The 22,873-nt window shown below is 33.2% G+C and overlaps 3 protein-coding genes across 3 annotated transcripts; 2 read left to right on the forward strand and 1 right to left on the reverse strand.

Moving 5' to 3' along the window:
* The first annotated feature begins 1,942 nt into the window (after positions 1 to 1,942).
* LOC106317002 lies at positions 1,943 to 4,519 on the forward strand. The gene is made up of 2 exons (XM_013754867.1): positions 1,943 to 2,637; positions 3,408 to 4,519. Exons 1-2 carry the CDS (start codon positions 1,976 to 1,978, stop codon positions 3,598 to 3,600), a joined length of 855 nt encoding a protein of 284 aa, XP_013610321.1. The 5' UTR covers positions 1,943 to 1,975; the 3' UTR covers positions 3,601 to 4,519.
* Positions 4,520 to 6,236: 1,717 nt separating this feature from the next.
* LOC106316679 (receptor-like cytosolic serine/threonine-protein kinase RBK1) lies at positions 6,237 to 8,942 on the forward strand. The gene is made up of 8 exons (XM_013754564.1): positions 6,237 to 6,503; positions 6,759 to 7,244; positions 7,323 to 7,580; positions 7,680 to 7,834; positions 8,077 to 8,156; positions 8,237 to 8,375; positions 8,459 to 8,608; positions 8,695 to 8,942. Exons 1-8 carry the CDS (start codon positions 6,491 to 6,493, stop codon positions 8,857 to 8,859), a joined length of 1,446 nt encoding a protein of 481 aa, XP_013610018.1. The 5' UTR covers positions 6,237 to 6,490; the 3' UTR covers positions 8,860 to 8,942.
* Positions 8,943 to 9,158: 216 nt separating this feature from the next.
* LOC106313870 (AP2-like ethylene-responsive transcription factor AIL6) lies at positions 9,159 to 13,824 on the reverse strand. Its single transcript, XM_013751793.1, has 9 exons — positions 13,442 to 13,824; positions 13,195 to 13,357; positions 12,147 to 12,861; positions 11,849 to 11,931; positions 10,593 to 10,601; positions 10,413 to 10,501; positions 10,258 to 10,331; positions 10,051 to 10,178; positions 9,159 to 9,954 (listed from the first exon to the last, which is right to left on the reverse strand). Exons 2-9 carry the CDS (start codon positions 13,334 to 13,336, stop codon positions 9,428 to 9,430), a joined length of 1,767 nt encoding a protein of 588 aa, XP_013607247.1. The 5' UTR covers positions 13,337 to 13,357; positions 13,442 to 13,824; the 3' UTR covers positions 9,159 to 9,427.
* Positions 13,825 to 22,873: the final 9,049 nt, after the last annotated feature.

Here is a 22,873-nt window from a genome sequence, read left to right on the forward strand (position 1 = left end):
TAATGTCCGATTTAAAACCGACACAAAGCGGTATACTGTTGGTTAACTAGCTTTTCATTAAAACGTTAACCAATAGTTAACCTAATTTAACCCAAATGACCCGATTAGAAAAGTTTAACCGGCATAAATGGACCAACTAATCTGAATCTAGAACTAAATCCTATAACCCAACCCAAAAACCCGACATATTTAACCCTAAAAATAATAACCCAGATCTGAAAAACTGGTTAACTCAATATGTTCTAATTTCAAAATCGTAAATGAAAGTGAAGTTTGAGAGAAGATTGAAGTCAAAGAGAAAAAATTAAAGGCACCATAGATACAATATACTTATCTGCAATATTCGTAAAAAAAAAAGAGATCTATATTTGCAGAGAAGTTGCAGAGAAGATGAAGTTTTATTAACAGATACGTAGGCTAGTAGTTATATGGGACTATATATACTAACTTTGTACGACGAAGATGCAATAGTCGGGTGGCTTGTGCCTTATAAAAAAGGGATGCTGTCACAAGTTCGAACCTACGTAGATAGATCTATCCATCCATATATAATAGAACTAATGTAAAAAAAATTGTTCAAAATGTAACTAAACAAAAATAAAACAGTCACTAATTATACCCTAAAAAATAAAAGCAATATTTTCTAAAAAATCTTAATAAATTTGGATGATATAGTTTATTACTGTATTTGATAAAAGTACATATATTTTTAAATAGTAACGATCTATATTAAATTGGTATGTTATCTAACTAATTTTAGAAAAAAAAATTTACATTTTTTTCTTTCTCATTTCTAAATCAATAGATTTAAAATAAAAAAATTGGATGATATAGCTTATTTGATTATTTTTTGATAAGTACGTATATTTTTAAATAGTAATGATCTATATTAAATTGGTATGTTATCTAGATAATTTTAGAAAACAAAATTTACATCGTTTTACTTTCGCATTTCTAAGTCAATAAAAATTTTTGGATGATATAGTTTATTTGATAAATTTTTGATAAGTACATATATTTTTAAACAGTAACGATCTATATTAAATTGGTATGTTATCTAGCTAATTTAGAAAACAAAATTTACATCGATTCGCTTTCGCATTTCTAAATCAATAGATTTTAAAGAAAAATTTGGATGATATAGGTTCTTTGATAAATGTTTTGATAAGTACATATATTTTTAAATACTAATGATCTATATTAAATTGGTATGTTATCTAGCTAATTTTAGAAAATAAAATTTACATCATTTCACTTTCGCAGTTTTAAATCAATAAAAAATTTGGATGATATAAGTTTATTTGATAAAAGTTTTGATAAGTATGTATATTTTTAAATAGTAACGATCTATATAAAATTGGTATGTTATCTAGCTAATTTTAGAAAACAAAATTTACATGGATTCGCTTTCGCATTTCTAAATCAATAAATTTTAAAGAAAAATATTAGTGTATTCAAAACAAAAACAAATTTCTACTCACTTTTGACCAAGATTGAGCCAGTTAAACAGCTATCCCTTACCAATCTATGAGAGAAGAAATACTCAAAATTTTATCTATTGAGTTTGGACCATAATTCTGAACAATTTTATTTTACTTACTTGTATAATAAAAATAATTCCATTAATTATTGTTTTTATTAATTAGACGAACATGTTATTTCTAGTAAAAAGAACAAAAAAAAAATTTAAAATGAAAGAAAACTAAATATTTTCACATATATTAAAAATTAATACATTTTTCTATTGCTATTTTACTTGCGGGTTTAACCCCAGTAAAAATAAAAAGTAATAAAAAAAGGAAACAAGAGGAGATTTATAGAAAGTCAAAGAATGTATAAATTCATGAGAAGACTCTTAGTAAAGAAAATGAGGATATATATTCACCATTTCACTAGATACCACCCAAAGTAAACTCATATCCGCTAGTTGTCTAAACAAAAAGAAGAACTATCTGCATTCGTGTAAAAGTAATCAATGGATTATTCATCCACGATAACCATCACGAGAGAAGAGTTGAATGCTTTTCACTTGTATGACAGAGCACTTTTCTCTCGTCTTGTCATAACTCTAAGACGAGACATTGGCCAGTCTTATCAAGTTATGACCTTTCTCCTCTATCTCGAGACGATTGCTCCTCACCTGAGAAACTTGATAGCGGATTTTGCCTCTTTAACGGACGTTTTCGTCAACATGGTCGCTGACCAAGTCGTGACGTGCATCAAGTGCTTGTCCTACGACGATTTTCCAGCATTTGTGACCCACTTGAGGAGAAGCATCCTCTCCCCAGAGATACCTTATATCACGGATGTCACAAGAGGGTACCTAACTCTCATAGTCATCCACAACAACCGTGAAAACATTCTCTTTGAGATGAAGAAGCATATGACGCGTGTATGCGTCCGAGCTTTTGAGGATATATGCGTGCGTGCTGAGATGTACAACAAGGAGATTGAAGAGAGGGAAAATGCGATAGCGGAGATGAGCCAGCTGGGAATTAGCAGTGTTGTTCAAAATGGTGAATCAAGTACTAGCCAGTTCTCGAGTCGTCGAGTAAACGCAGATAATAGGACTATCTTCCTCACATTTTCTAAAGGATACCCAATTTCCAAAGCAGAAGTGTATGCCTACTTCACCAGGTACTTAATCTATTATATAATCCAATGCATGCAATGCAAGGCCAAGGCAGTGCCATTTTTTTCTAAATAACAGTGTAATACAGTTATTAGTTATCAATCTATATACAGTAGAACTTCTATAAATTAATAATTTTTGGATTTTGAAATTTTATTAATTTATAGAGATATTAATTTACAAACGTTTTCTTATTTAGATTTCTTATTTTAAGATATATTTATTTTAAGATAATAAAAATATTTGCTTTTAGTATATAGACATTAATTGTTATTTTTTGAAATTTGACATTTATATTAGTTTTATTATATTATTTGTTGTATACAATATATATTGCATAGAACTTAAATGTGGTTTTAGATATAATATTACTAAATCTCATCAAAAATATATGAAGTTTTAAGAAAATATAAAGATAATTTCATTGTGAATATAAAACAACAATATAATAATATGTTGTTACTTATATAAAATATGTATACATAGAAGTTATTAATTTATAATTTTAATGAGACCATATATTTACATAGAATTTTCTAAAAAAATATTATCTTATTACTTTATCGATTTGTGTCAAATTTTGAACCGGTCCAAGTTGGAACCGGCGAAATTTATTAATTTATAGAAATTATTAATTTATCGAGTATTAATTTATAGATGTTTTATTTTATATATTTTAACTATTCTGGCTGGAATGGTTTGGCACGGCCATGCATGCATGTGGTTGAAGTTTTTCACGGTAGTAATTATTTTCTTTTTGGTGTTGGTGTTGAAGGAGATTTGGGGAAATTGTAGAAGCGATACACATGGGTGGAGCGGGAGAGAATGAACAAACGCTGTATGCAACGATGCAGTTAAGTTCTGTCTCCAAAGTTCCAGATATTCTAACCGAAGACAGGACCCAATACATCATCAATGGAAAACATGTTTGGGCTCGAAAATTCATTCCCAGTCACAAATCCTCCTAGCTCCCATCATCTTTCTCCCCATTCCTATGGAAACTTTTTCTAGTTTCATATGTTTTTCTTGTTTTTTTTTAATTTATCTCAAGGAGTTGTGAAGGGCATCACATGCCCATTTCTACAAATTTGAGACTTATTTTTATTATTGAGGGGGTGGGGACTTTCATTGGTGATTGACATTTGGTTTTATCTTTGAACTATTTTGCATGGACTCAAGTTGTTCACTTTTCAAACATCTTATGGGCACTCTTGTCCAAAAGAAATAAGCTTTTGGGACCCCAAAAGGCTGTGTTGGTGTGAAAAAAAGAAACAAAATTGAACACTCACGACTTCATTTTTCACATCCCGGAGTATGTATAAGGATCTGACATCGTTACCTGCCGGCCATAGTAATCCAGAGCTATACTCTGGCCAAGAACACTGCCGATGGTTCTGATGCCATCAATGTTCAGGGACTGCAACATGATGTAGTCCAGTCCTCCTTGCATCCAGGTGTTCAGATCTGGATTCTCTCTTACTTCATATTCTGCAGTTTTAAAGAAACCAAAGATATCAAAGTTACAACACAACACCACTAATAAGTTTTTAGCAGCTCATCCAAAAAAAGAGTGGAACTCACCATCTTTTCTCATCTCAGACAACAAACCAGAAGAATGCCTCTCCACGACTTTAAGATACTCATCAATGAAGCACCATTGCCTCATCTTCCTATTAAAATGCCTGTTGCAACTTATCATGTCTCGTCTTCGAGTACTGGAACGTCGGTGAGCTCTGGTGGTGCCACTGCAACGTTTTCAAGTTCTCAAGTTGGTCGTTGAGGAGATATATGTCGTGTGTGTGTTGTATTTTAGTTATTTTTCGTCTGTGTAACCGATAATACTTGTTTCTGTTACTCTTTGCTTCTGAAAGAAGTTTCTACAATTGAAGCTGGCTATTTACTATTTCAATCTCTAAATGAAATGTATTGACAAATTTCAAGAACCATGGAGTTGCCTGACTGAAATGTCATACCATAAGAGAAAATCTAGTGTAAATGTCATACTAATTTGAGTGTAATTTATCAAACCGAAAATCGGTTGAAGCGACTTCTCTAACTGAAATTCTTCAGATTGGTGAGTTTGGTCGCCATTTGATTTAATTCTTTTGGAAAGAGATACATATACATAACCTTTGTTGAGAGAGAAATAGTTATGGTATTAGCGGGTTTAGTTCAACAACTATCACATTTTAAGTAACCCTTCATGCTTACGATGCGATTGTTTGTTTTTATAGAAGACTAAAATTTACCACTAATTCACTTTTAGATAACCAAAACAGTAGAAACGAGTACGTAATTACGTATCGATATTCGTACGATCAATAAAATAGAACAAAGTTTTCTTTTGCTTGTGGACTATCAATATTCGAATTGATTATTATGGAAAATCTAGTCAGGTAATTACTAAAAATAGGATTTTTGGTTTCACTTGAGTTGTCTCACGGAAAGTTGGTTGATTGCTAATGCCTTTAGGTGATAAAAGACTCAATTCACGCCTAATCAATCTATCTTGTAGTAATCAATTAGAAATCATCTGAAATTTGTCTTTATGATTCGCAGTCTCATTGGTACAAGTTTAGAGGTGGGGGGTCTCAAACGTTGTCAGACATGACACTAGTGGACAGTGGTTACGTTGAGAGAAAAATGACAATTTATTCAAACCACAAGCAATTAAATCCATCATTAGGAATGATATCATTAACTTTTAAATCTTTTATTACAAGAGATTATATAGTAGAAACTTACTTTTCGCATAGTGGCCCGAATGAAAGTGATGCTATTTGTGAATAAAAAATTATCATGGTTGCACATTTAAAAAAATAAATGATCGATGGCTTTACTTGTTAGTCAAATTTGTCTGCCATATGTTTCCTTTCTTTATGGGCGCCAAGAAATTTGAAGCAGAAAAAATTCGACAGCGCATTCACCATTTGTCAATTTAAAACGAAGATTTGCCAACTCCTATTAAGTGCAAATCCATACACAACTCCTAGAATTTTTACTTCTGATCTTTAATTCTGCGTCATTTAAAACCATACCAGAACAAAAAAATGTGAAGCCGTCATACAAATTCTAGACCATCAAATCGAAAGTTCAACTATTTAAAAACATATAAATATACTGAAATGCAAGAAAAGAAAGTTTGCTAAGCAAGCAAACAAAACCATAAAAGATGTGCATATTTCACATGTGCTTTTTTTATTTCTTCGTCACAAAATTAGCTATATGGCGGAGAATATAATTTGAGTGAAATGCAATCTGAATAAAATAAATATTTAAGTTGGATCACAAGCAAAGGTGATGTGTCTTATTTATTTATTTGTCGAAAATTCCCACAACCATATCTCCAGATATTTCATCCGTCGAGTCCGTTTTTATATATAGTAAATGCGTTCGTCATGGCATCAATCTCTAATCCTTTCATCTTCCTCAAAAACTATTAATTTAGGCACGTGAAAGATTAAAAACCAACAAAACAGAACTCGAATTGACTTGCAGTTGAAAGTAAAAAAAAAAAGAAACAAAATTTGAATTGCGTAGGTGGATTTGTATAAATATAGCAGAGATTCCAATTCATCTCCACTCAGCACAGCTGACTCTTCTTACAACTTTCTGACTCTTCCAAGAATAGCATTTTATCTCTCTCAGGATAACAAACAAAACAAAACAAAACAAAAGTTTCTCATAAAACCTCTCTGTTTTCTTGTTTCCTCAGAGAGATGCAATATTTTTCTTTGTATTATTTTTTATGCTTCTGGGAATTTTTTTTAATGGAACTTTAACTTGATGCCAAGGCTTCCTCTCTTATTGGAGGGCAACACAGAGAAAGAAGAAGGTAAATAAAAAACCACTGGAGCTATGGCTGTTGAAGGTAAACCTAAATCTAAAGCTTGCTTTTTTGGTTGTTAAGAAACTGAAAAAAAAAAAAAACTGATTTACTTTCATATTTTCTTTTCTTGGTTTAAAAAAAACAAACTTGATGACAAAACAAAAACAAAAAAACTTTTTCCATTTATTGAACTTCATGGGTGGGTGGTGCTCCGAGGAATTTACAAAATTAATTAGGTTATTTTCATCATCATCATGATACTAGAAATCACTTTTTTTTTGGTATCCCTTGTAACAGAGACAGAGAAGAAGAAAGAAAGCAAAGAGGAACAAGAGATAGAGCTTCACAGGAACGACTTAGGCCTCGAACATTCATCATCATCAGGTGTACTTGGCATCACAATTATGATGGATCCAGACATAGACAATAGCAGCACTTATTACAGTACTTGCAGCTCTTGCTCCCCTGACGATGAATCATCATCATTATCCTCTCCATTTTCGAATACTCCTAATAAAATCGTTTCGTCTTCCTATCATGGTGGTCTTCAATGGAACAAAATGATCGAATCCATCAAGAAGAAGTCCATACGAAGATTCACTGTCATTCCTCTCCTAGCAAGTTACGAATTAACGCGTAAAAACTTGCGTCGCAAGCAACCTAAGCTCCCTTTCCCTCCCTCTGAGAATGGCTTCCCCTGTGAACGTTTCTTTATGCCTAAACCCTCTTGGCGAAACTTCACCTACGAAGAGCTCGTTGCAGCCACCGATGATTTCAATCCTGGTTAAGACACATCTAAACCCTTTATTCAACATATTTGGACTTAGTTTCTGATGTATAGGTCTGTTTTTGTTTATTTAGAGAATATGATTGGGAAGGGAGGACATGCTGAGGTATACAAAGGGGTCTTGCCTGATGGTGAGACGGTGGCGATCAAGAAACTTATGAGTCACGCCAAGGAGGAAGAAGACAGAGTGAGTGATTTCCTTTCAGAGCTAGGTATAATCGCACATGTAAACCACCCAAACGCAGCGCGGCTTCGAGGTTTCAGCAGTGATCGTGGTTTGCATTTTGTGCTTGAGTACGCTCCCCATGGTAGCCTCTCTACAAAGCTCTTTGGTACTGAAAATCTTGTTTCTATACCTTCTTTTTTTCCAGACAAAGATCTCTACAAAGATCCCCATGTCTGAGATCTTTTGTCTCTTTGATCTTTTGTAGGATCAGAGGAGTGTCTGGAGTGGAAGATAAGGTATAAAGTGGCTCTAGGTATAGCTGATGGTCTAAGTTATCTTCACAATGTTTGCCCTAGACGGATCATTCACCGTGACATCAAAGCTTCTAACATATTACTCAGCCGAGATTTTGATGCTCAGGTAAATGTTAATGACATTACTATCCGCTTCCCAGGGCCGACCTGATCTGGATACAGCCGAGTGAAACATTGGCCTTGATCCCTAAAAATTTTTACAAGTTTTTTACATAGACATAATAGACCTCCAAACTATATTTTTCACTAAAGTTTTTAAAAAAAAATTGTTTATAGCCTCCAAAATCTCAAATTCGACCTTGCCGTTTGGATATTGAGAAGCATGAATACATATATATCTTGTTTCAGATTTCAGATTTTGGACTAGCAAAATGGTTACCAGAGAACTGGGCTCATCATGTTGTATTCCCCATCGAAGGAACATTCGGGTAAAAAAGACATAAAAACTTCATTGTTTGAGGTTTAGAGTTTAGGGTTCAATAATCTTTGGTTTCATTGGCTTCTTCAGGTATATGGCTCCAGAATACTTCATACACGGCATTGTTGATGAGAAGATTGATTTGTTTGCCTTTGGTGTGTTGCTTCTAGAGATCATAACCAGTCGTAGGGCTGTTGATACAGCCAGCAGACAAAGCATCGTTGCATGGGTAATAATAGTGTTAATGAAACTCTCTTATTTAGAATCCTCAAAAGTGATTGTTGTTTTACCTTTTCTCGTGATAATACATAGGCAAAACCTTTTCTGGAGAAGAACAGCGTTGAGGACATTGTGGATCCTCGGCTAGGAAATGAGTTTGATCCAACAGAGATGAAACGAGTGATGCTAACAGCTTCAATGTGTATACATCATATAGCCACAATGCGACCTGACATGACCCGGGTATGCTTTCTCAACCAAATTAACCTTCAGCCAAAACAACTACACATGGCTTGTGTATCCGGTTTTAATATGAGTTCTTGGTGCAGGTAGTGCAGCTGTTGCGTGGAGAAGACGGCCCAGCTGAGCTAGAGCTACAGCAGAAGCCAGGTCAAGGAGGGGCGGTGATTGTGAACGCTTGCGATCTACAGGATCACACCTCCTCCTCATACCTCAACGAACTCATCCGACACAGGCAACTCCTCATGGAGTGAGTTAGAAACAATCAAATCAAATCAAACTTAACCTCTAATAACAAACGTGTTTATGCTTCCACTTTAGTCCCTTATTCTCTTTCCCTTTTTTTTTTTGCTCAACTGAGTTTTGCTTTTTATTATTCTCCATTGGTTGCTTCTTTATTTCGCGCAACCAACCAAAACTGTGAATATCATCAACATGTGTCTCTCTATGTTGTTCTACTTAACTTTGTTTAGTCTCAACCCCCAAGGAGTTGTTGATTCCATTGCTAGTCTCTTATCAGTCTACAGAAAGAGAACGAGCCACACATAGAGTTTACGTTTGATACAATAATAACCCCAAAAGTTTTCGATTCTTCCACTTTTAACCCATCTACTCCGGCCTAAACAACAATTAATGAAAGAAACAAATAAAAAAAACAGAGATGCAAGTGAGATTTTCCATATCCTTCTAATCAGCTTTATGAGTTAGCCAGAATCAAGAAGTTGAACATTAGCGCAGTGAGAAAGAAGCTATTATCCCTTAAAAAACGATTTAAAAGAAGAAAAAAAACGGACTTCATCAAATCACATGACATGATTGATTCTAGTAAGACTGGTTAGGCCACAAGAAGAACTCAGCTGCATTTGGGGCCATTAGTCCCATTGACCCTTGAACATTGGAGTTATTATTATTAGACGCTGTCGAGTCAGATGCTGCATGAAAATGCTGGAAGAAGTTCTGCTGCTGCTGCTGTTGCTGTTGATGATGGTAAAGAGCAGCTGCGTCGAAAGGGATTCCGCATGGAATCATCTGAGACTGAACATCTGAGTTGGGACATAGCGCGAAGTTAATGCTACTGTTATTGTGAGATGACTGAAGCTGAAGCTGTTGTTGTTGTTGCTGAAGATGGTGGAGTTGTTGCTGATGATGACCAACGTTTGGTTTCTGCTCTGCTGAAGCAGCAGATTCCAAAGAGAGCTTAAGACGTTTTGCTGCACCACCAATGGGAAGTGCACTCTTCATGATAGCTTCAACGTCGTAACGGTTCATCTCGAAGTTGGTTACAGCGTTTATTCCTCTGAATTTGATCGCTGCTATGTCGTACGCCTCAGCCGCTTCCTCTTCCGTTGCTACAAACAAACAAACAAAAACATCAGAACTTAAAACTATATAACTAAAACACAGCTTTCCGACCGAAGTCTTTATTAAGTAAGGATTGGACTTACCAAAGGTTCCGAGGTAAAGATCTTTGTTGCCGGCAACACGGCCAATCCTTGCTTGCCAACGTCCTTGTTGATGATGCCTTGTCACACCTCTGTATATCGAAGCTCCTCTCGAGAATCCGCTACTCTTCCTGTAATCATATCCGGTTTAGCCTCGGTTTACTATCTTAAAACATTATATAAACCGGTTGATTGAAAAAGCGATCTTACCTCCTAAGGGAAGCAATGAACTCTAGTTTGGTCATGTGCTTCATTTCCTCTAGTTCTTTTGAGTAATTCGTAATCTAAAATTAATTAGAATGGATTAGTGAACAGAGAAGCGTTAACGGAACAAATCAGAAGAGAAGAGGAAAAAAGTTGTTTACAGGGAAGTTGGTGGTAGCAGCAGCATTCCAGTACTTAAGAGCTGCTAAATCATAAGCTCGAGCTGCTTTATCTTCTTTGTCATATCCACCTGAATCATTCACAAAACAATTATATTAAAGACATGTAAACATTATTTACTGTTATTTGTAAGAATTGACTAAGTGAGATATTGCTCTTACCCAAGTATACTGTTGATTTTAGTAAAATCCAGCGGTCCATGCAAAAAGAAGGCAAAAATTATCAGTTTTGCTTAAACGAGATGTAACAAAGATCTTCTGACACATACAAACACTTATTCTCTAATGCAAGAAGATAATGCTCAAGGTAAATTAATTATCAACCAAACATGTTTGAGATTTTTTAATGGTTATTGATATTCAGAAAGTAAAAATGATAGAAATTTGAAAAAAATTAAACAAAAAAAAAAAAGAGACAGAGTTTTGGATGGGGTCAAACCCTAGATCCCCACTCTTGTGATGGTGGTGGTACTGGTAAGCCCAAAGCAAAACAAAATTTAAAAATAAAGCAAAAGGCCACTGAGAATGTTCAGACTTTGCTTTGCTGATGTGAACACTACACATAAATCAATCTGACACCTTATGCACAGCAGAAACACTACACACACTCTGAATTTTCATTTATTAATTTGAAATTCTTGATCTTTCTTCACACTGTAAGAAACATCATGTTTGGGATTCAAAATCAAAATCTCTATTTAAACCCTATGAAGCTAAAGACTAAGGAAATAGTCCAATGGTCTCACATCACAAAGCTTACATAACATCAAAATCAAATATGCTTTAACACAATGCATGTACGTGAAGAGAAATATGGGAATAGAGAGTCAAAGTGGGGACCATATACATGTCAAATCAAAGAGACAGAGTTTGCATCATATAGGCAATGCCATGGGGACCCATCTCATGTACCTTTAGGCTTTAGTATGGTGTAAGTGTGAAATGAGAGAATTTTGAAAGGAAAGGAAAATGTAATAAAAGACAAAGGAACAAAATGGCGGCACCCTTCTGCTAAATATATGAAAAATCAACAACAACAACTATATTATATAGATGACTCTTTTTTGCCTAAGTACTGACTCAAAAGTATTTATTGTCTAAGTTAAAAACTTTGGCTCACTTTCACAAACGAAAACACCCAAAGTTACAAAACATTAATCATCATATAAGGAAAAAGGTAAAGCTTCTTTTGAATCTTTGCATTCAATTTCTTTGACAAAACTCTTGTCATATAGTTCACACTCTTCCTAATCTAATCATACTAAAAATCCCACTTAAAGAAATGATTCAGAAGAACAACGTAAGGCCTAAACGACATATGATAAAAACCAAAATAACCACACGGATTGCAATTCATGATGTCAACAAAGTTTGTAATAGTAAAATGAAAATCAAATTTAAAAAAAGAAAATGTATACCTTGACGTCCTTTCCTGGCTTGACCTTCTCTCCTACAGCTATTATCCCATAGATGAGCTTCATATCTTCCCGTCCATCTATGTCTGCATCAATCAAATTTTATATTAATGCTTACTTCACTTAATAGCGATTTAAAAATTAGGATTTTAATAAATGTCTTTTGACTAATCACAAAGTAATGTATACTTCACTTTAATAAGCATTTAAAAAAAAAATTAGAAGTTTAATAAATGTCTTTTGACTAATAATAACAAAGTAATGTCCTAATCACAACACAAGTCCTTAATTTCGAACTTACCTTGTAACGCCTCTGTAAATAGAAGTCCTTTGTCCGAACGTATCAGCGACCTTCTTGTTAGAACAATCTGACGTCTCCACCGCCACAACAGGCTTCTCCTTCTCAGAATCTCTCTTCTCGCTGTTGTTGTTGATTCTTTCAACATTGTAATGATGCTCAACGATCTGATTATTGTCACTACTACTCCTTTGATTAGCGTTGTTGTTAATGTTAACCCCAAGCGACAAAGCACCTCCGGTGCTAGCTCCACCGTGAAAACCAAGACCAGGACCGGAGGATTCGACCACGTGTCCCAAATACTCTCCGGCGAGAAGAGTCCGGGCTATGGAGGCAGAGTCGTCGACTTCGGAACCGGAGTTTGTCGAGAAGGCGGTTTGAAAACCGGCCATGGTTTTGTTGAAGTCAGGGTTGTGATCAGAGTAAAACCCGGTTTGGTTTTGGTTTTGGTTTTGGTTTTGGTTTTGGTTTTGGTTTTGGTGGTGACGTGGATCGTAGATTTGAGAGAGGGAAGAAGAGTCTTGTGTTTCGCTTTGGCTGTTGTCGGAGTAACGCACGTCACCACCGAGAAAGTCTTCAAGCTTTGGGATGTGACTCTGGGAATGACTCTGTGGGTCCACGAACGTTGTTAGGATTGTTGAATCCGCCATCGAAGCTGCTGCTGCTAGCTGAGCTTCTTCTTTGAAAAACAACTCCTGAGGCTTTTGGTTCGTCCAGCCTTGTTAAAATCAACACACATCAATAAGAAGAAGATGAAACAACAAAGATCACGAGAAGTTTATATTTTTTCGTACAAGGAAAGATAAAATCTAATCTTTTTATAAAATAATTGGTTTGCCTTTCTCGGGAAACAGACAAAGTCAGAGAGAAACACGAGGGGAAGATGAGCTCAGCAACTCGGTTTGGTGTTTATAGGATAATAAAGCTACGAAGTCGGTTACTAGAGGAGCCTATACTTACAACAAGAGGGCATTGTACTTTGTTGTAAACACTACAATCATTCGTACCGCAGAGAGGAAAATAAAAAGGAAAGAAGTTAAAATATTATTACCATAGAAATTATCGAGGAGATAAGGAGAGGATGAAGCGGCGGAAGAAGCGTCATAGGACACAAACTGAGACTGATCATCAGATGACCTCAACATCTCCATTGGTGACAAAGAAAACGTTAACCAGTTCGTCATCGGAGCCATCAACTTTCCCTTTTTGTGATTCTGCGGAAAATGACAAAAAAAAATTAAGAAGAACCCCAGAAAAAATTAAAGTTTGTTTCTTTTTTTTCTTTCTAAAATACAAACCTGAGCAAGCGTTACACTAATAAGCTTTGAGAGAACTTCTGCATTTGCTGTGGAGAAGAAGACTATTGAAATAAGAACGATAATCACGAGGTTGTTTTTTTATATCAGAAGATCTAACTATTGCATGTAAGAAATATAAGTTTTGGAAGCTTTAAGGAGATCAATCAAGGAAGCAAATGCATGTAAACAGTTGTCTGAGATTTTTTTTTAAATGAAGATGGAAGCAGAAGCTCTTTAAAGAACGTCTCAGACGTGTACTTATAAAAGAAAGGGAGAGAAGGAAATCGTTTCCTTTAATCATAAAAATAATAATACATTTTGCAGTAGAGAGAGAGAATGTGCATGTAGAGAGATAGGAGAGAGAGTTAAAAAAGTAGAGCGGTTTCTTCTGTGTCGCCCGGCGTAATACCGGAGGAGATTTTTGAGAGAGAGAGAGAGAGAGATCTATATTTTAGCTTTAACTTTTTGCTTGTTTTGAATTTTTTTTTTACCGATTATTGAAAAGGTTAAAACTCTCTTCTCTTATGATGTAGTATCAGTTAATTCAATTTTGTTATGACCGGTTACATAAATTTTGTTTGCATATATTTCAATTTTTACAACTTTGACTGTCTGCTAGCGAAGGTTTTTTTATACTAAGCGTTTTCATACATACAAAACAAGAAATAAGTGATAACATTTTCTTTGGTCGGCAGCAAATGTGAGATCTATTTTTACAAATGTCACTTATTTTTCTGTTATATACTGTGTATGATATATTAGCAAACAGACAAGTAATAGTATTCAAAAACAATAATAATGTCAAAATGTTTATCGCGTGAACACCAGAACTAGTAAAATTGTACAACAGTATGTTTCTTTTTGGTTATAAAATCCGACACATTTTTTTATGAAAAATAACTAAATTATAGATAAAGATACGGATTTGTTAATATTAAGTTATTAAGATTCTAACATTTTCATGTGAATAGAAGTATAGAACTACGGAGGAGAAATTTTGGCAAGAAAGGTTGCAAAAGATGTTGGAGGTGATAAATTAATTGGCCTAATTAATTTACCAATTAACCTTTACTCCGAACCAAAGTAAACCACTAGCTGTTTCCACTTGTCATGCATGCATTGGGACCATTTCTTCTCCCATGCCCCACTCTTTTCAACCCACCCAACCGGATTTTGCTCTTTCGGGTCGGGTTCTTAACTTTTCTACTCGGCTACGTTTTTTATTTATAGTGTAACCCCTCTTTATCTAATATTTCAAATTCAGGTTATCTTTTTCTTTTTACATTTATTTACATCCAACATAGTTATACATAACAATTCATATATTATCATATAATAAAACCCCCTGATTTAGCTAAGAGGCAGGTATAAAATATTTACTAAGACGATCTCCAACGTATTTTCCTATTTTTTTCTTCTATAATAGAGTTGAGTTTCTCTCCAATGTATTTCTCTATATTTTTCTCTAAAAATAAATATTCTTACAAGATTCTTTTTATGTTTTACAATTAACACATTTTACTTATAAATGTTAAAATTGATCATTTTATTTTAATTTTTGATTTTTTATAAAATTGATGTAAACTAAATATTTTACTCAAAAAGACATAATACAAAATATAATAAAATAAAATAGACATTATCCAACCATCAATATTACTATATTTTCCTATAAATGATTATTAATGCATTCCGAAATGAGAAATGAAATTTTATCAAAGTTGTTGGAGTATGTTGTATTAATTAATATTTAGGTTGAACTTAAATATGTTATCCATATGAAAAGTATATGTGAAAATTTTAATTTTAATTTAAACTTTAATTACATATAAAACTTTAAATATCATTTGTTAAATAATTTTTTTTTCGTTTTACATAAAATAATAATTATTTTTTTGTTTATGTTATTTATAATTGTGAAAACTTAAGAAGTACTCCTTTTGTTCCCGAAAGTAAGATTTTGTAAAGTATTCACGCTTATTAAGAATTCAATAAATGTTTATAATTTAATTTTTTTTTTTACTTTATTATATACATTCAAATAACTTTTCACCAAAGAAATTTAATCAATTCAAATATTTTCATTTAATGTTTCTTAACAACATAAAAAATACCTTAAACATATAGAAAATTTTATCTTTGTGGAACAAGTAAAAAATCTAAAACATCTTATTTTCGGGAACGGAGAGAGTATTATGTAAACAAAAAACTGTGTTGTTATATATAAAAAGAAATTGTATTTCTCCATAAATAAATATTTTTATCATAATTACAAAAAGCTAAAGAACTAATTTATAAATAAAAATTTTTGCCTCTATTATAGAGGAATGCTGTTTTTACTTCTAAATATAGAGAAAAAAATATCAATTTCTATTTTAAGAGAAAAAATAGAGATAGGTTAGAGTATATTTTACCCTATTATAGAGTATAGAGACAAAAATAGCACGAGGTTGGAGATGCTCTAAATCATTTGGTTTGAACTCTAGTGATATTGAAAAAGGAAAATATAGGTTACATTGTGTGGCGACAAAAGAAAGTTACATAGTCACCTTTCTTGTATTATATGACATCTAAAACATTATACAAGAGTAATATTTTAATTTATGTGAGGCCTCTCATGAGTCACACTTTACATTTGTGAAATGGAAATAGTATGGTATATTAAAATTCAAGCGGGTAATAGAGTAGGAGGCCAAGTGATAATTTTAAAAGATCAAATACTAGCTATACCTTTTGGGTCAAAATAATCCAGTCAAATCCCTGGTAAAATTATATTGGGGCGGTTTAGAAACATTTTCTTGCATAGATAATTTATTATAAATATTATTATTTCTTAAACCCATCCACAAGACCAGAGCTAAGTACTATAAAATTAAAAACTTTAACTGGAATACGTAGTTAAAATATGATTTATGAAGAAGTTGAGAGATCAAGAAGCAAAAAGAAAAGGCTTGTGGGGGACAATCCGCCAAATGAGGAGGCGGGTTTCCTCTGTTAAAAACGAAACAAATACAAATATTTGTTTAAGGAGAAAAAGGAAGGTCCAGCAATTAAGGCACGTGATTAGGGTTTTGATGTCGCAATATTTAATAATCTACAGCATTTCGAATCCTATACTTCCACTTTATTAAACCTCAAATATCTTCGACACTGAATTGTTTTTTAGAGCAAAAAAAATATAAATATGTCTTTTTATACTAATATCTATTTTGTGTCATTTTTGTTTATAATGCTCTTTAATATTTTTGAAAATAAATTTAACTAATAGTTTCACAAACAAAAAAAAATTGGAAAAATAATAACTATTGATAAAATACCTATATGAACTTAGTGGTATTTTTCAGTTCTAAAAATATTTAAATCATAATTTTCAGATTATGTTCTAAGTAAAGTAGAAAAGACATTATACGAAGTAGAAAACGAAATCCACTTTTTTCATTGAATCTACAATGTTTAGAATACATGATCTACGTAAATCTTTAGAAATCAAAATCTACATATTAATATAAATCTAAAACACGTAGAAACTGACTTTTACAGATTTACTGTAAATCTAAAACATGTAGAAATCAAAATCTACACATTACTATAATTCTAAAAACTTGTAGAAACCGATTTCTACATATTAGCTGTACTCTACGGATAAGAAATCAGTTCTTAAAAATATGGAAACAAAATATTTGGGAATATTCACTTTCGTATTTTGAAAAAAATCGATTTAAAAACAAAAACAAAAAAAAGTGGTAACCTTCTTTTCACATCTGTCTTCTATATTCCATAGATTGTTCAAAAAAAATTCACAAAAATTTCACATTATTTCTACCATGATTCATATCTATGCTTCCACGGATCGATCAGTCTATAATTCGAGATCGGTCGATCTGTATGAAATCGACATTTGCCGATCGAGTGAAATGGACCAGGTCGGTCAGTATATGCTCCGCGTTTTTTTTGTTCTGCATAATGATCAAGATCGATCGATCCGTTCAACCTTGTAATATCGGATCGATCGATCCCGCTTGATCGAACTCATTATTTATTATATTTAAAATTACAATTTTAAGAGTATTATTGTCATTTCGAAAATAATTTGTCTAATAAGACATAAAATATATGAGATTAGCCCAGAGAAACATAGTTATCATTTTTTTGGTTTAAAAAACAATTTTCCCTTTTTAATATATTGTTAGTAAAATAAAAAAAGTTAAATACAGCATCTAAACAGATATCTACCCCTTAATCTAAAACAAATATCTACGTATGTTGAAAATTCCTATTTGCGAAAAACTGTACACAATACGTCGAGATGAAGAATATCTTTTTATTGGTAGGTCAAACTGAGATCAGATGCATGAGAGGGGAGTGAACGTTCATACGCTTGGTCACCATTTGTTAGTGTAATAGAATGGAATAGAGATAATAATGTCTATTTTAGGGTGTTCAAAAAAAATATAATAATGTCTATTTCTGATGTATGGACGTGTGTAAGTCGGTCCATCGATATGTTAACACACACGTTTGGTCGACCCCCTTTATATATGACCAGCGGACACGACAATGGGGAGTAGTATCGTTGACCAAAGGGTTGAGCATCATATGGATTGTTGGCACGCTCTTTAAGATTTGGTCTGCTCGCGAATGTGCCGAAGGGTAATTTGACATGTAATTCTTCAAAACGTTATATTTGGTGAAATATATTTAGAAGCTATTTTCTTGATTATTTCAGGATTCTGTCAGACCATAAATATGAAATGATGATATATGTGGTCGAAATATTTAACTCTCACATGTTCATCATGCTATAAACATTTTGTTACTCTATTTTTTCCTCTAAAATAGTGTTGGATGTTGCTCTAATAATATTCTATTTTCGAGTGAAAAATAGAATGATAAACAAAAAATAAAAAAATTACTCTATATATAGAGTAAAAAATATGTTTACACTATTATAGAATAGAAAATAGAGTACCATTGAAGCATTTTTACTCTAAATTCTATTTTAGAAAAAAAAATAAAGTGGGGTTGGAAATGCCATTCGAAACTATTTTTTTGATTATTTCGGGATTCTGTCAAACCATAAATATGAAATGATGATATATGTGGTTGAACAAATTATTAAAACATGCTAAAAACCATGCTGCTTGAAAAATGGATGGTCAATCGCGAAAATACCAAGTGTATTGCGTACAAATATAACACATATACCGTGATCAGATATTGTCGTTCATACTCGAACGAAGAATTGTAGAAGCCGGGTTCACAAAGAAAAGAAAAAGAAAAAGAGGGAATACGTTGATCAAAACTGTGGGATATCATCATATGGGTGTTCTTATTTAAAAATTCGTCGGGGTCGTGGCCTTTCCTTAGGGTTCTGGCCAGACTGACGTGGCATTATAGCCATTAAAAGGTTTTGGTGATGCATTCGGTCACATACTTATAATATACAGACCTAAACATTTATCCTCACTTATTGTTGTCCTTATACTAAAAAAAATTGGTTGATTTCTAAATTACTTTCTCTAACTATTGTCGCGCTGGAAGACTTAGCTTTAACATCTCTTAATTGCATGTGATATCACACGTGAGGATGGTCACACCTGCCCCTTTTGTATCGAATGTTACCCATTGACGATAAAGTTCGAAGTTTGTATACTAATGCACACATTGTAAATATTATTGATCTTGTTGGAACACCGAACACATATATAATACTAGCTCCCTGCGAATCATATAAATTTGTAAGTGCCACGTCGTCACACGTGGCTGAGTCTAGCAACTTGAGAGGATAAACACATGCTTCCACATCATCCCCCTCTTTTCCCTTATGAGTGATTCATGATATAATACTATATGATATATTTTGTCACCCGCAAGTTGCTGCATATTATCAATATCGTATATATTAATTGATCATATTCATATCTTCACCTCCTTCAATGGTATATTCAGTACTCGCTGAAAATGACCAAATATATTCTCTTCATTATGTATACTGTAAGTGATATTACTGAAATAGATTCCATTCTGACTTTATGTTAAATGTTTCTTTTAAAAACTCCAATATACTTTGCTATGAATGTTATAAGTGATCGTATAATTATGTTACCAGTTGACGTCTAAAATATGCAAGTTATTTCTTATTGTTGATTTATGTTAATCACAAGCTCTAATATGTTACAGATTTTACACACTGCGAATAGACTGTAATACACTACATATCGCCTATACATAAATATTCAATCATGATTCAGACGTTTAAAAGATACAATTGAATCGATGGAATTGTTAGTATAGACCTGGTAGCAACATACAATTTTTCTTATTTTTATGCGTTGCTTGTTTCCAGTACAACTAGAACTCAACACAAGAGCAAAACAAATAATTCAACACCAAAAACTGCCTTTTTTTGTAATACAACTTATACTAAGAACCTTAAATTCCAGAACTGGGTTCAGTCACTACAAACGATTCCAGACACAGCACCAAAACTGCTTAAACTACATAATTACCATATAAATTCAAACAGCCATTATAAAATCATTACGTAATATATCTGTGCATTCAGTAAAAATACAGCCACAAACAAAAGGCAATGTATCAGTGTAGAAACAAACATTTTATACTTCCTCCATTTTTTTATATTTTTTATATAAGTCGTTTTACAAAAAAAAATTTGTTTCAAATTATATGACGTTTTCGATTTTCAATGAAAAATTTATTAACACTTAATGTTATATGATAATAATAATAATATACCTTCTATTTTATCATTGGTTGATTTGTGGTTAAGTAAATAATTAATGATGTTTTTTTAGAAAATATAAAAAATTAATGATTTCTTAATCTATGTGCACAACTCTAAAAAGATTTATATTAAAAAACGGAGGGAGTATTACGTTTACTAACTTTGCCCTTAGAGCCTTTCATATATAGCCATTAAGCCATGAATGAATATGTCGTGTTCAGATATACATAGAAGTAAAGGATGTCTATTAAAGGGTCTTTACTAACACGAACTCTCCTAATCATCGTCCTTATCTTGGATACCCACAATTTATTAAAATAAGGCGACAATTATGATTAATCTAAATTAGTGTTGTTTAAATAGTTTGGGAGGTCCAATGAGTAGTGCTAATGTATCAGTTGCTTTTGACCTTTGACCGAGGAGGCACGTGCGCAGCATCTTTTGATTTTCGAAGATTTCGGTGTTGCACGTGCGACCCTGTCATCCTTTCTATTAATCTATCATCTTTTGTCTTAATCTCCTTAACTAAACTTCTCTTTAATTCTTTTTGTTCCCCAAAAACTATTACTTCTTAAATACTACTATTACCCCCAAAAACTATTACTTCTTTTAGGCTGTATTAGGCAAACATGCAGGGGCAAAGACTCAAATTTTGTTTAGGTTGTTGTATTAGTGAAACAATTATATTGAGTATTAAATGGTAAAGTTTCGTTTGTAATTTGATACACCTTCTCATACAGAAACTAGAACATTTGTATATAGCCATCGGTTAATATATTTCATTGATCAGTATTAGAAGTTTGCATACATCACCACTAATTACAAAAAGAATGAAAAACGAAAATGAAAAGATCTTTCATGAAAGTTTGGAAAACAAAGCGATTCATTTATAAACAAATTCCAGATTAGTTTTATAAGATAAAACTGGACATTTTATTTAAAAAACCATGATCAATAACTGTAAAAGAATGACTAAAATAAAATACTTTTTGATTCTTCCCTGATAAATTGTTGGCGTTTAACTTCTTGTGTTATGTATGATAAAAGAATTCTCTCTCTCCTTCTGCTCTGTCCTCTCTCTAAAAATCAGACACAGAGAAAGAATTGAGATGAAATCTCAACCGGAGCTTCTACCAAATTCATCTCCGGTTAGCAAGCTTGTTTCTGGGAAGCGGTGATTCTTCTACACCGCTATCGCCAGCTTTGTTTCCGGGAAACGGTGGCTCTACAGCACCGGTTTCGTCGGCTTTCGTCCCCGGGAAAGCGGTGACTCTAATAGCACTGTCCTTTCGCCGGCGTCTTCTCCGATGATTGATGTCTTATTAGAGTGTAGATCGATGGTTGGAGATCTTTAGTTTTATCGGTTTGGCCTCTATGGTGGAGTTTGGTCGCGTCGTTTCTCTGACTCCGGCGTAGTTCTTCTCGAGTTAGTCTCGATGTAGCTCTCCGTTGAAGAGTCCAGGCGAAACAGATGGGTGAGATGGTCTCAGTTTCCGGCGTGCTCCGTCGAAACTATAGGTGGTTTCGTCTTCGCCGGCGATGTTTTCTCGGTGCCGGTCGCGGTGATGTGACCAGGTGACGCGTGTTCTCGAAAGGGGTGGGCTTCAACACGTGGACGGGCATGCGAGCTTTGTTGGACGCGTGTTTAGCCGTTTGGTTTGTGGGCTTGTGCTTTAGGCCCGGGTTTAGTTTATGTAGGCCCATTGTGTCGGGCTTTATGTTTTATGTTTGTTTTGTTGGATCATGGGCTTAGACCCATTAATAAAATAAAAGATGGAAAAAAAAAATGTATGATAAAAGAATAAATATATTTCTGACAGTAACTCCGTGTTTGATGGGTAATTTACCCACTTGAGGGGTAATGATGCTTGCACTTTGCACACGTCTTAAGAATTCGTATCATGTGTACCATCGAATAGCGAGTATATTTTGGTACAGTCGCTAGTTAAAGTAGCAATATACTACTATAATAGATATATGCTAAAAGATAATGACTAGTTCAGTAGATTAGTTAATAGTGCCAAAACCTCATAAATCTATTTGTTTAATTTATTTTTTTCTTCCGGCAAAGATCACGACGAAGATGTACAAATCATCCATTAGTCAAACAAAACAGCCGTGTAAACTTAGACTAACGCGATTCTGCTAGCTGTAGATAGATAGCCGAAGTGTTTTTTTTCTCTGTCTCTTTCTTTAAAAGTCATAATAGTAAAAACTAAAGTTATTTATGTGGTTATTACACATCGTAAAAGTGGGAAATATAAAGTGATCCACGAGCTCAGCCAATGTTATTAATGCTTATAACTCAAAATTAGACCAATCACTAAAATCATCTCAAATAGTACTCCATAATTTTTTATATATTCCACTATAAAATCAAATAACTCTATTATAGAGTTGATTTGTTCCAATAATTTACTCTATAATAAAATTACTTTATAACATAGTGAATTATAGAAAAATGTTATATTTTTACTTTATTTTAAAAATAAATTTACTCTATATTCGACTTTATAATAAAATTACCATCAGAGTAAATTTAATATTTTATAACAGAATTAAATAAAATATAAAGAAAATTATAATTCACCATTGGAGATGGTCTAACCATATGAATAAGTGTAGATAAAAATTCATCATAAGTAACTTCAGTTTGATTAGTTATCTTGGAGGTAGTATACATACGT

This window comes from Brassica oleracea, chromosome C9 (assembly GCF_000695525.1).
Source record: "Brassica oleracea var. oleracea cultivar TO1000 chromosome C9, BOL, whole genome shotgun sequence".
Taxonomy (NCBI): Eukaryota; Viridiplantae; Streptophyta; class Magnoliopsida; order Brassicales; family Brassicaceae; genus Brassica; species Brassica oleracea.

Excerpts from the sequence above, each read along its gene's own strand:
- LOC106313870 (XM_013751793.1), bottom strand. The coding sequence starts at position 13,336 with ATGGCTCCGATGACGAACTGGTTAACGTTTTCTTTGTCACCAATGGAG. Across the intron at positions 12,862-13,194 it reads TCTCCTCGATAATTTCTATG|GCTGGACGAACCAAAAGCCT; the intron begins GTAATAATATTT and ends GATTTTAACAAG. Across the intron at positions 10,179-10,257 it reads TTCATTGCTTCCCTTAGGAG|GAAGAGTAGCGGATTCTCGA; the intron begins GTAAGATCGCTT and ends ATATGATTACAG.
- LOC106316679 (XM_013754564.1), top strand. Across the intron at positions 7,581-7,679 it reads CCTCTCTACAAAGCTCTTTG|GATCAGAGGAGTGTCTGGAG; the intron begins GTACTGAAAATC and ends GATCTTTTGTAG. Across the intron at positions 7,835-8,076 it reads GCCGAGATTTTGATGCTCAG|ATTTCAGATTTTGGACTAGC; the intron begins GTAAATGTTAAT and ends ATCTTGTTTCAG.
- LOC106317002 (XM_013754867.1), top strand. The coding sequence starts at position 1,976 with ATGGATTATTCATCCACGATAACCATCACGAGAGAAGAGTTGAATGCT. Across the intron at positions 2,638-3,407 it reads GTGTATGCCTACTTCACCAG|GAGATTTGGGGAAATTGTAG; the intron begins GTACTTAATCTA and ends TTGGTGTTGAAG.